The sequence below is a fragment of the Xenopus tropicalis genome, chromosome 5 (genome assembly GCF_000004195.4).
Source record: "Xenopus tropicalis strain Nigerian chromosome 5, UCB_Xtro_10.0, whole genome shotgun sequence".
NCBI classification, from domain to species: domain Eukaryota; kingdom Metazoa; phylum Chordata; class Amphibia; order Anura; family Pipidae; genus Xenopus; species Xenopus tropicalis.
In genome coordinates this window covers 12993994-13007528 of record NC_030681.2, presented here as the reverse complement: position 1 = coordinate 13007528, position 13535 = coordinate 12993994, and the positions used below count along the sequence as shown (strand labels likewise).

The following is a 13535-nucleotide window of genomic DNA, read 5'->3' as shown; positions in this document are numbered from 1 at the left end:
CGCGAATTTTTCGGCGAAGTGAAACGGAACAGATTCGCTCATCACTAGCAGTAACCCATAGCAACCAATCAGTGATTGCCTTTTTTCAGCCAGCTGCATGTAGAACAATGAATGCAACAATTTAATTGGTTGCCATAGGTTACTGCCCGTGGGCAAATTTGCCCAGTGTTGATAAATGACCCCCACTGTGTTAAGGCCATGCTATAAACATGTAAGAAAATGTTATTTTTGTTCGATTAACTAAATTTACAAATGTTTGGTCTTGGTAGAAAATGTCAAATCGCTAAACACAGATAGCATATTACCCAAGTACCTACAGGCATTCTTCAGGCAGGTGGTACTACGATACATTGAGGAGACATATTTATCATAAGGACCAGGCGGCTAGTAAGGATTTCGAAGAGAATGGCAAGAGCAAACTATAGGTACATGGAAAAACTCGACGTTATTTGGCAAGATTGACAATCAACAAACAATGTCCAATAGCAGAAGGCCAAATCTACATCAGAATGACTTTAACAAGAGAAAACTAAATGTCCTTGAGTGGCCCAGTCAATGACCTGACGTGATCCTGATAGGAAATCCATGAAGAGAATCAAAAAGATGCTGTCCGGCATCAGCCCTCAAGCAAGTTGACAGAATTTAAGCAACTTTGGTGAGAATAATGGATGGAAATTAAGATTAATTTAGATTGACGTGTAGGTTTAATTTTTATCCTGAATTCGTTGGGACAGATATTGGTTTAAAGATGAATAGGGAGGCTCTTTATCTGTCGTTCACTCTCTCTCTTACATATACAGTAAGTACTTCAATAATTTAGCAATCTTCATGCTGCTACAATATAATATAGTCTCATTATACCAGGATTCTCTTCTGTGAATAGGTTCCATGGTAACCAACCAGTGTACCCCTCTTTTATTAAGGTTTGATTTTTTTTCACGATTCATATTCCTTTGTGCCTAAATATGATTTTGTTGCAGAAAAAACCCACAATTTTTTGCCATATTCTTTTTGTGCCTAAATATAATTTTGTTGCGGAAAAAAAGCACAATTTTTTCACTATTTATTATGCGACTAAACCTAAAAAATATACATTATCTAAAAGCTGTTAAGATCATGAAGATGTCAATGGCAGGTGTCCATTTTATAACTGGAAAATCTTTCTTTGCTTTGTGGTTCTAGAAGTTTTTGGGGGTTTTTTTTTGCTGGAATTTGTGCAACAATATGAAAAAGTCACAGTTTTCGTTTTTTTTCTGTGTCTGTATGTTTGTGCCTTTTTCAATTCAGATGTTTAAATAAATGACTAGACATTTGTGGTTTCTGTGGAAATGAGTATAGTCTGCTCTTTAAAGTTGATGTACAGGTATGGGATCCCTTATCCGAAACCCATTATCCAGAAAGCTCCGAATTACGGAAAGCCATATCCATTTTAATCATATAATTCAGAATTTTAAAACTGATTTCCTTTTTTTTGTAATAATAAAACAGAACCTGTACTCGATCCCAACTAAGCTATAATTACCCCTTATTGGGGCAGAACAGCCCTATTGGGTTTATTTAATGGTTAAATGATTCCCTTTTCTCTGTAATAATAAAACAGTACCTGTACTTGATCCCAACTAAGATATAATTACCCCTTATTTGGGGCAGAACAGCCCTATTGGGTTTATTTAATGGTTAAATGATTCCCTTTTCTCTGTAATAATAAAACAGTACCTGTACTTGATCCCAACTAAGCTATAATTACCCCTTATTGGGGGCAGAACAGCCCTATTGGGTTTATTTAATGGTTAAATGATTCCCTTTTCTCTGTAATAATAAAACAGTACCTGTACTTGATCCCAACTAAGATATAATTACCCCTTATTGGGGGCAGAACAGCCCTATTGGGTTTATTTAATGGTTAAATGATTCCCTTTTCTCTGTAATAATAAAACAGTACCTGTACTTGATCCCAACTAAGCTATAATTACCCCTTATTGGGGGCAGAACAGCCCTATTGGGTTTATTTAATGGTTAAATGATTCCCTTTTCTCTGTAATAATAAAACAGTACCTGTACTTGATCCCAACTAAGATATAATTACCCCTTATTGGGGGCAGAACAGCCCTATTGGGTTTATTTAATGGTTAAATGATTCCCTTTTCTCTGTAATAATAAAACAGTACCTGTACTTGATCCCAACTAAGATATAATTACCCCTTATTGGGGCAGAACAGCCCTATTGGGTTTATTTAATGGTTAAATGATTTCCTTTTCTCTGTAATAATAAAACAGTACCTGTACTTGATCCCAACTAAGATATAATTACCCCTTATTGGGGCAGAACAGCCCTTATCAGGATTACCCTTGGTCCCGAGCATTCTGGATGATGGGTTCTATACCTGTAATTTTTTATTTCCCTTTCACCTAAGGATATAGGACCAAGATAAGGCAAGGCGAATGATAACTGAATGGATATGAAGGCATCTTAATGTGTATTTAGAAACAGCATGCATTTAATGTGTGAAAGGCCAATTCATTTTTATATTATGTAGGCCCAATAGTTGCTAGAAACCATAAAATCATATTGTGTAACACATAAACGTACTTAATGTCTGGTTGTACAGTAAATATGTCATAATATGTCCATATAAAATACTGGAATTTCTTGCTATGCATGCGGAATTTGTATTTGTACTCTCCTTATTCTCCTCACTGGAAACAGCAATCGTTTTTCTCAGAATTTGCCATTTCAAGAAATCTGTTGCATTGCATGAAATTAAAGATAATGGATATGTGGGTAAATATGAGAAATGCATCTTTTAAAGGAAATCTATACCCCCAGAATGAATACGTAACCACCAGATAGTTTATATCATGTTAAGTGGCCTAAGAATCGCGCCAATCTGGAATATATATATCAGTAAATATTGCCCTTTTACATCCTTTCCCTTGAGCTGCCATTTAGTGATGGGCTGTGTGCTCCCTCAGAGATCAGCTGACAGGAAGTGATGCAGCTCTAACTGTAACAGGAAGTAGTGTGGGAGCAAAAGGCAGAACTCTGCCCATTCATTGGCTGATGGGGCCTAGCATGTATGTGTGCCTTGGCTTGTTTGTGTGCACTGTGAATCCTATGATCCCAGGGGGCGGCCCTTATTTTTTAGAATGGCAGTTTCCTATTTAGGATTACCCAATGGCACATCCTACTAAAAAGTATATTTTTTTTAAAATGTTTTTTTTTTTAGATGTAGCAGGGTTTTACATATGAGCTGTTTATGCAATATATTTTATAAAGAAAAAAATAGATGAAAAAAGTGAAGGAAATCTGGTCACTAAGTTGTTGTGGTTAGAATCTAAGTTGGATATTTACATTAAATACTGTAATACCAAAAGGGATGAACAGGCCCGGATTTGTGGAGAGGCCACAAAGGCCCGGGCCTAGGGCGGCAGAAGTTTAGGGGCGGCATGCCGCCCCGCCGCAAGAACATTTTTTAATTTTGCTCCCATACGGAGCAGTCGGGACCTCTCCCCACTGCTCCGTATGGGAGTTAAAAAGAGCGTTCACGCATGCGCAATGGGGAGCTGGCGCATGCGCAATGGGGAGCTGGCGCTTTGCGCATGCGCAGTGGGGGCGCGTTCGCGCATGCGCACCGGGGTGCGCATTCGCGCATGCGCATGGGGGACTCTCACAGGGGCGGCCTCGGGGCGCACCGGAGAGAAATCCGGCCCTGGGGATGAATACAAAATTTGAAATAAAACCATTCCTCGTATCACCTTGGAAATAATAATTTTTGTAGGAGAAATAAGGGTTGCAATCCATAGTACTAAAACAATTTAATGGTAACTGGTCTGAGTCTGAAGAAGTTACTTAATGGTAACTGGTTTGGGTCTGAAGAAGTCTTTTTAAGGGTAACTGGTCTGGGTCTGAAGAAGTTACTTAATGGTAACTGGTTTGGGTCTGAAGAAGTCTTTTTAAGGGTAACTGGTCTGGGTCTGAAGGAATTTAAGAAAAAAAGAAATAAGTGAATGAGCAAAAAGTAAATGTTTTTATTTGGTTTTAACTGATTTGCACTATTTGGCACTGAATTCTCACTATACTATTTTATTGTGTGTGATGTTTTAACACAGTGGCTATAATATCCACTATAGTGGTTAAAAAAGTAAAAAAGTTCTAACCGAGAAGATTTTTTCAGAAACTAATAATGTTTATGAGGTTGTTTATGTGATTTGTATAATTTATGCTGAATACAGGGCAATTTTTAAACCCTGGAACGTGTATGTTTTAAAGAATTGTTATAATATATGCTCACTATAAGGTATAGCATCAACCCTGCACACTGTATAAGAGAAATGATGTTGGGTATAAAAGGGAAGTGACATCAATACACTATACCTCCTCTGATGAAGCACTATGTGCGAAACGCGTTAGGAGAGGCACTAGGATGCACCTTGCCACTATTTGGTATAGTATATTTCTGAATTTGTTATGTGTTATGTTTTGAAAGAATCTTTGAGCCATTAAAATGTGGTTTTATTTTCACTGAATTATCTGTTGTTATTTGTATATTTGATAAAGACCTACATTGTTTGGGGGTATAGTTTAAAGCAAAAGAGCAAATTTCAATTATCATCAAACACAACATCTATGAACATGTTCAGAAGGATTAAAAGGTCAAGAATAATCTCTAACTTGACCTGTAAAGGTTTTTTTGTTGTTGTATTTTGGTAGGTTTTAAGAATTACACCGAAACATCATTGATTACTGATGATGGGTATAGTATTTTAATTAATAGTCTTCTTTACTTGACACATGACTGACATTTGGCATTTCATATATGCATTGTTAGTGAGGCTCGGTTTCTTTGGAGACCATTAAAGAGGCATGTGTGTGGGATAAGCCATGCTGCTTTGCCATCATTCTTGGATCATTACAAGTGATGAGCAAATCTGTCCCGTTTCGCTTCGGCAGAAAATTTCATGTTTCTTTTTAAAGAAACAGCAACAAATTTGCAAAACGGCAAAAATGTTGCGTGTCCAGAAAAAATTGACACGCGCGCCATTTTGTGCCGGCTGCCAATGGTGAAACATGGAAATTCACCACGGATCCATGCCTGCCGAATCATTTCGCCCATCACTAATCATGACTGAAACCAAGGAATTCCAGCCATTAGTAATGGCCGAAAAAATTCACCAGGCATGGATTCACGCCGAATTTCCACGTTTTGCCATTGGAGGATTTTTTTGTGAAATGGGTGACAAAATTTGCTGCATGTCCAAAAATTGAAGCCCACGTCAAAAGAATTGTCGATTGTCAAAAAAAGAATTGTCTCGCTCGTCAAAAAAAGAATTGTCTCGCTCGTCAAAAAAAGAATTGTCTCGCTCATCAAAAAAAGAATTGTCTCGCTCGTCAAAAAAAGAATTGTCTCGCTCGTCAAAAAAAGAATTGTCTCGCTCGTCAAAAGAATTGTCTCGCTCCAAAGAGAATTGTCTCTCCTCAAAAGAATGGTCTCTCGTGTCACAAAAAAAATTGTTTTTTGACGTGCAACATTTTGCCGTTTCACGAATCTTTTGAAAGATTTGCAAATTTTTCAGCAAATTGAAATGGGACAGATTCGCACATCACTAGCCAGCCATTTAAAATGCTATATATTTTTCTCTATGTGGGCATGTCTAATTGTTTTTTACGCAGACTGACATTGGAGCACAACAGACAACATGGTTGCTTCAGGAGTAGGAAACTTGTAGACCGTATTTTTTATATACTGAAGAATGAAGTAGAGTACAAAAATAGTCCACTTTTATACCTTCCCATGTTACTAAATTAGGCCCAGTGTCTTAGTAATGTTTTACCCCCAAAATTAGGAATTGTAAAAATATTAACTATGACAGGTATATATTAAAAAATAATTTGATTTTCGTTTGACAGCCACCAAGCAAAAATCCCTCTTTGATTCCATCTCCACAGCAAATTCTGTACTTGAGAAGCATTTTGTGGGTGTGTGATGAATCTTTTATGCTTGCGTGCACGCTCGGCTTTGCGCTCTAATGATCAGGCTAGTGTACCAATAGCTTTGGCACGGCTACAAGACTGAATTCATGGAAGCACGGGAGTGTTTACACAAAAGAGGCTTCAAAGCTACAAAATCCCTCTTGTTTGGTTACACTAATTTCCCCTGAATGACGTTTGTATGCTAGCCAAAACAGTGGCACTTATCCTCCCCTCCAGAGCTCGTTTCCAGAAGAAATAACGGAATAATTGAAAACTTCTTAGGTAATCAGGAAAGTTGGCTTCTCTTTTATTTTATCTTTACAGTTTCCTTTTTGCATTTAAAGATGATCTGGAAAGGGTCATTTTTCAGATATAAAATAAATATTTTATTTGTCTTCTACAATTTTGTCTAGTGTGACAATATATTATGTTAACAAAGCAAAAATTATGAGTTTTGTTACTTTAACACATATTAAGCTTAAAATACAAAAGCAGAACCTCTATATAAATAAAAATATACATATATATATATATATATATTTAGGCCTATAATTAAATAGAGTTGCAGTGTTCTCCAGAAACTCTCCGCCTATCATACCAACATGCAACTCTTGATCTCTGGGAATGGACCCTCATGGAGTTAGTGGAGGAAAGGTGTTTCTGAACTATAACTCACTGAATTGATAAATCAATTGGGTGAGAGTGGTTCTTTAAAGCAATTGATAACTCTTTCACGGTAACAGTTATTCAGTATTTACTCATGTAGAAAGCTTCCAACAATGCCTTTACCCATCAGGGGCCAATATTGTTTGGACTGAGTCTACTCAGAAGTGTTGGACCCCAAATACAGGCCCTCCAAATGGGACCTACATGGGAACACAACTACCCCTAGGTCGGTACACTTGAGTCCCTAATCTGTGGATTAGGACTGCTTATGCTTCTATACCCCTCGTTGGAGCTTCAGGCTGCTCAATAGCTACACTGATCCTAATTGTTACTCAGAAATAAATCTTTTACAAAACTATACTAACAATATCTTCTCCTACTGGGCCTACCTCCACCCATGCTCTGAGTACCATCCACCCTATCAGATAAGATTCAAAAAGGCGGAGCGCCCTTCAATTAAATCGAACAATGACTTCTCTTGCCCAGTTACTGAACTGCCTGCTAAATACTTTAACCCAGGATATGGAAACACACTTAAGGTGGCCATACACGGCCACCTACGGGTGGCGATATCGGGGAGGCATGTCGGTGAATTTGATCGTTTGGCCCTGGAGCCAAACGATCGAATTCTGCACGCGGCAATGGGGCAGTCGGTTCGGGGACCGCATCAACGAGCCGATGCGGTCCCCGATCCGACGGGATTTTCTAACCTGGCCGACCGATATCTGGCCAGTCCGATCGTTTCTGCCCCTACACGGGCCGATAAGCTGCCGAGTCGGTCCAAGGGACTGATATCGGCAGCTTCTATCGGCCCGTGTATGGGGACCTTTAGGCGTTTTAAATTTTAGGGGACTGTCTGAATAAAGGGCAACTAAACCTTCAGTCCCCTACAAATCCTTAATTTATACCACCCCCACATAACAAATGACATCCAAAGAAAAAGAGTAAATTGTGGGAAATGGTGATTGTTATTTTTTTGCCATGATTTAAGCAAAACACAAACCTGAAAACTGTAAATAAAATATATAGCCAGTGTTTATATTTGTCATTTGTTACCAATACAGATTGATGATGAGTTATAAATATTAACTTTAGGTTTATGCCTTGATATTGATTATTTATAAACTTTGACTCCTGGGGTCCCCTGCGGTGGTTTTAGGTCAGATTTATTGTACAAAAAAAAGATAATTTTATAAGCAGTAGCAGTATTGGTCAAGGCCTATGTATCTCACGTAATACACACCTGTAAACCTATTATAGTTGATTTTTCTGCCACAAAATAGTGTTGGGAGATATCCAGTCCCATAGAATGCTACAAACAATGATTTAATCATTTATTTATGTCCCCAGATGATTCAGTAGCCAATTAAAGAACTTTCCTAGCCTAAATAGATCAATTCAGAATGATTCATTTATTACCAAATCTAGTTAAGTTGACTCCATTATTTATTTAAAAAAAACTTGCCAATCAGTGATGTAAGGTATGTAATAAATAGTCGCTGGATTCAGATAATCCCAAACCATAATTCATTCATTTCTCCTGATTATTGACATTTACAGTAATAGTTTCATAGTCTTGGAAATCATAATTGTGTGGCAACTGATAGGTAGACATGGGGGCACCGTTTGACCCCAACCAAAGAACGTCCAAGGGGTCTGGAGTCACAGGTAGGGTGAAGGCACTGTTTATATGTCTATATGACTTGATTTCAAACTAGAGAGGGCTTGGAGCATTTTGTCACTACCCTCTATCTCAGTGGTTCTCAACCTTCCTAATGCCGTGACCCTTTAATACAGTTCCTCATGCTGTGGTGACCCCCAACCATAAAATTATTCCTAAGACCATTGAAAATATGTGTTTTCCGATGGTCTTAGGCAACCCCTGTGAAGGGTCATTCGACCCCCAAAGGGGTCCCGACCCACAGGTTGAGAACTGCTGCTCTATCTCATTGGGATGGGAAAATAGGCTACAAGAGTACAACTGTAACTCCTTGTTTTATTCCTGCTCTCCACAAGAAGTTAGAGTTAGAATGGGTCAAAAGCTACAAGAGTGACTACTACATAGAAAGAACACACTAATTGCTTGGTGTTCCAGTTTAATTAAATGGGGATTTCAACAGTGCTGCAATTCCTGGATGCATTTTGAACCATTATACCTGGGGCTCAGGTAACCCAGAAGATGAGTCATTTATTTAAAGTGAATTAATGAAAAACTTCATAGATAGTCAATAGATAAGCTAGAGCAGTGGTTCTCAACCTTCCTAATGCCGTGACCTTTAATACAGTTCCTCATGTTGTGGTGACCCCCCATCCATAGAGGAGCGGTGTCTCGGTTTCTAAGACCATTGGAAATATGTGTTTTCCGATGGTCTTAGGCGACCCCTGTGAAGGGTCATTCAACCCCCAAAGGGGTCCCAACCCACAGGTTAAGAACCGCTGAGCTAGGGCAATAGAACATCTTTCCTATCAATTAAATTCTGCTGTTAGGCCACTGTTTTAAGCTAATCATAGCAAAATAACTAAGTAAATAGAAGAACAGTTGGTTACCTTGGCTGTATATGGTCCTAGAACAGTAACATTAGGTGCTTGCATGCCAGCAGGTCTTGATGGTCTTGTTCTTACTTCAGCCCAAGAGCTAGTATTTGCTCCTCCATTGATGGTAGCTGCTCTTACCCTGTATTCATATAAGGTCCAAGGGCTTATATCACTTGTTTTGTCAACATGCTTCATCTGATGGTCTCCAGGTAATGTTATTAAGGAGTTTATTTTCTCTACTCCCTTTATTCGCCTTTCAATTTGGAAATTCTCTATTATTCCATTTGGGTGAAGAGGAGGCTGCCATTGAATAACCACTGATGTAGGTGTGTCAGAGTGAAGGGCAGGTGGAGGAATATCGCTTGGTGCATCCGGACAGGTCTGCACCCCAAAAGAGACCAAGGACAGTGAGCATCCTTCAGATGTGCATCCTTCTATCTGGAACTGGTACTTTGTGAAGGGATCCAGCTGAAGCATCGTGTAACTTGAACTGTTTCCAGAAACTGACACTTGCTTCCTGCCATTTTGGTAAATATTGTAATGAGTTATAATACCATTGGGTTTGTGTGGAGGTTGCCAAGTAATATTGATTGATCTTGACTGTACATCAGTAAGAACAGGAGGGTCAATTGTCCCAGGCTCTGTTAATGAGACGGAAATAAAAATAAACTGTAACAATAGTATTTGCACACTGCTTATTCCCATCCCATAATGTATCCTAATGTGGATTTAAAGGAACAGTAACACCAAAAAATGAAAGTGTATAAAAATAATTAATATATTATGTTCTATTGCCCTGCACTGGTAAAAGTTGTGTGTTTGCTTCTTAAACACTACTACAGTTTATATAAATACCCTGCTGTGTAGCCATGGGGGCAGCCATTTAAATTGAAAAAAGGAGAAAAGGCACAGGTTACTAAGCAGATAACAGATAAGTAGCAGATTCCCATTATATTCTACACAGTTATCTGTTATCTTCTTGTGTAACCTGTGCCTTTTCTCCTTTTTTCAATTTAAATGGCTGCCCCCATGGCTACACAATAGCTATTTCTATTAACTATAGTAGTCTTTCTGAAGCAAACACACAACTTTAACCAGTGCAGGGCAACAGTACATTATATTTTAATTATTTTAAAACATTTTTATTTTTTAGTGTTACTGTTCCTTTAAAAGATTTTTCATCAGAACTATTCTTTTCTCAATATGTGGTCTAATCTATTTCGTACGACCACGACACAAATTTTCGCGCAGTTTACGCACATCAGAAATGATTGTGGTTACTACGAAATTTTTCCAATCGTGCTTTTAACAATCCAAAATTCGTGTTTTAATGAATGGGCCCCCTAGTGTGTCTTTAATAAACCAAAGGTATTCATTTGGTGGCAGTTGGGGTTAGTAGCAGAAATAGGCATTGTGTTAAAGGAGACATATCCTATAAAAATTAAGAATGTACCAGTAAATTATACTCGTCTAAATATAGAAGGATTGTGCTTAAAAAAGTTGTATTTCTGACTGATTTATTGAGAAATTCCACCAAAACCCCACTAGCCCCGCCCATCTGTTCCACTTCCTACTGGCTGAATTCTCTGGATGTGCCGGTGGCACTCAGACTGCACTGTAGGATAGGAACCAATCAGCAGCTAGGCTGACCTGATAGGGAACTGAAGCCTATCTGTGCTTGTGTGACTGCAGGGCTGTGATTGGCTCTCCCCCTCCTGCTGTGCTTCTGGCAGGGACCGTTAGGACACGCCCACCCTTCATTTCAAACATGGTCAGAGAAGTGATAGGATCTATAGGGAGCTCCAATAAAGGGGCCATTGTTACAGAGAGGATTAATGTTTAGCCCAAAGGGAAACCAGCATCGTATATTATTCCTAATTGCCTACAAGATTAGGGCTTTATTCCATTTATCCAATATGTCTCCTTTAGTGATGAGCGAATCTGTCCCATTTCGCTTCGCCATAAAATTCGCGGAACAGTGAAAAATTAGTGTTGGGCGATTTTTTTGCCCCCCACTTTTTTTTACATGACCGCTCCCGATTTGACACAGCCACGCCTGAATTGCCGCAACCATGCCCGATTTGACGCGAGACAATTACCGCGCGACTAATTTTTTCCGCTGCAAATTTTCACAGAAGTTTCGCGCAACAATCCATGCCTGGCGAAAAAATTCGCTCATCACTAGTCTCCTTTATTAGCCATAGACAGCGCATTGCTGAACTGTATAACTTTCAAACTACATCCCTGGTTTTCTCATCCAATAATATACCTGTTATCCCCTTGATTCTATTTGTAATTCTGCTCCATGATTTGCAATTTATTTACTCCCTGTTAATATTGTAGGTGATATTTTACAGCGACTGTGACAGAAGCTGCCGATTTAGCTCTTTCACCCGCTGATAAATAAACAATGCACAGAGCTGACCTTTGGGTTAACAGGTTTTTATGCTTGCTCCACTCAGCACTCTAACTGATTCAATTACCATAAAGGTTCGGGCAGCCTCTCGGAATACAGAAAGAGAGCGACCATATGCCCGCATAGGTGTTGTGGAACAGCAAAATGCTCTGCGGCCCTCCAGAGAAAATCCTTAATTGTAAATAATTTCGCCACGCGACACAATCAAGTCACCTTGAATGCGAAAACCCTCAGTCTGGAGAGGCAAAGTGTTATTTAAGCTTTACTGGGCTGCGTTAAATTCTGCAATTTGAAGGGCTGTTAAGTTTTTCAATTGAAATTTCATTTAAAATGCAGGTGCCTTTTATTATATTGAGGCTTTACTGCTCTCTAGGTACAAGCAGGAACATGGTGCAATAACAGCAGTCGGCCTCCATCACTGATCAGCGGAACAGCTGTAATTCCACAACATTTAGCATTCTTATAAACCACATCCCGATAAGGAGAAATTGTTACGGCAGATCGGGAAAATACTATGGCCCTCGTTTTAGCCCGGAGCAATTTTTGACATTTACGAGATTTTGTGTGTGTGTGTGTGTGCGCGAGCATTAGGTTTTATTGTATGCTTTTAGAAAAAAGAAGATACACTTGAGTTTTTGTAATTGTTTAAAATAGCTTTTCTGTTTGATGGCAAATGTCATGGGTATAAAATATAACAAAGGCATCAAATTCATTGTCTATCACTGTCTATCTATCTTATTTCTTTCTTTCTTTCTCACTCACCTTCTTTCTCTCTCTTTTTCTTTCTCTCTTTCTCTTTCACTCTTTCTCACTCTCTCTTTCTTTCTTTCTTTCTTTCTCACTTTCTCCCTCTCTTTCTCATTTTCTCTTTCTTTCTCTCTTTTTCTTTCTCACCTTCTTTCTTTCTCACTTTCTCCCTCTCTTTCTCACTTTCTCTCTCTTTCTTTCTCACTTTCTCCCTCTCTTTCTCACTTTCTCTCTCTTTCTTTCTCACCTTCTTTCTTTCTCACTTTCTCCCTCTCTTTCTCACCTTTTTCTTTCTTTCTCGCCTTCTTTTTCTTTCTTTCTTTCTTTTCTTTCTCTCTTTCTTTCTTTCTTTTTCTCACCTTCTCTCTCTCTTTCTCTCTCTCTTTCTCACTCACTTTCTCTCTCTTTCTCACTCACTTTCTCTCTCTTTCTCACCTTCTCTCTCTTTCTTTCTCTCTTTCTCACCTTCTCTCTATCTCTCTTTTCTTTCTCTCCTTCTCACCTTCTCTCTCTCTCTTTCTCTCTGTCTCACCTTCTCTTTCTTTCTTTCTTTCTTTCTTTCTCTCTTTCTTTCTTTCTCTTTCTCTTTCTTTCTTTCTTTCTTTCTTTCTTTCTTTCTTTCTTTCTTTCTTTCTTTCTTTCTTTCTTTCTTTCTCTCTTTCTCACCTTCTCTCTCTCTTTTTCTTTCTCTCTTTCTCACCTTCTCTCTCTCTTCCTCTCTTTCTCACTTTATATCTTTCTTTCTCACTCACCTTCTCTCTCTCTCTTTCTCTTTCACTCTTTCTCACTCTTTCTTTCTTTCTTTCTTTTTCTCTTTCTTTTTCTCTTTCTTTTTCTCTTTCTTTCTTTCTTTCTTTCTTTCTTTCTTTCTTTCTTTCTTTCTTTCTTTCTCACTCTCTTTCTCATTTTCTCTCCCTTTGTCACTTTCTCTCTCTTTCTCACCTTCTTTCTTTCTCTCTTTCATAATGGTAAGGCAAAAGTGAAAGCAGATGTTGCGCATAGTGATGAGCGAATTTTTCTGGCAGGCTAGGATTCGCAGTGAAATTTCACATTTCGCTATCGGCGATTTTCTTCTCAAAACGTCCACAAAATTTCATTGTGGAAAATTCATGATCCCGTCAAAAAAAAGTCAGTCACACCAAAAAAAGTTATGGTCACGTAAAAAAAGTCACGGTAGCTTCAAAAAAAGACAAACTTTTC

The 13535-nt window shown here is 38.5% G+C and overlaps 1 protein-coding gene across 1 annotated transcript in view; it reads right to left on the bottom strand.

Moving 5' to 3' along the window:
• ush2a (usherin) overlaps positions 1–13535 on the bottom strand; it is a 510724-nt gene that overhangs the window by 175620 nt on the left and 321569 nt on the right. The window contains exon 40 of the mRNA XM_031902040.1: positions 9185–9813. Within this exon, the coding sequence (XP_031757900.1) occupies positions 9185–9813 (629 nt within the window). The remainder of the gene's footprint in view (positions 1–9184; positions 9814–13535) is intronic.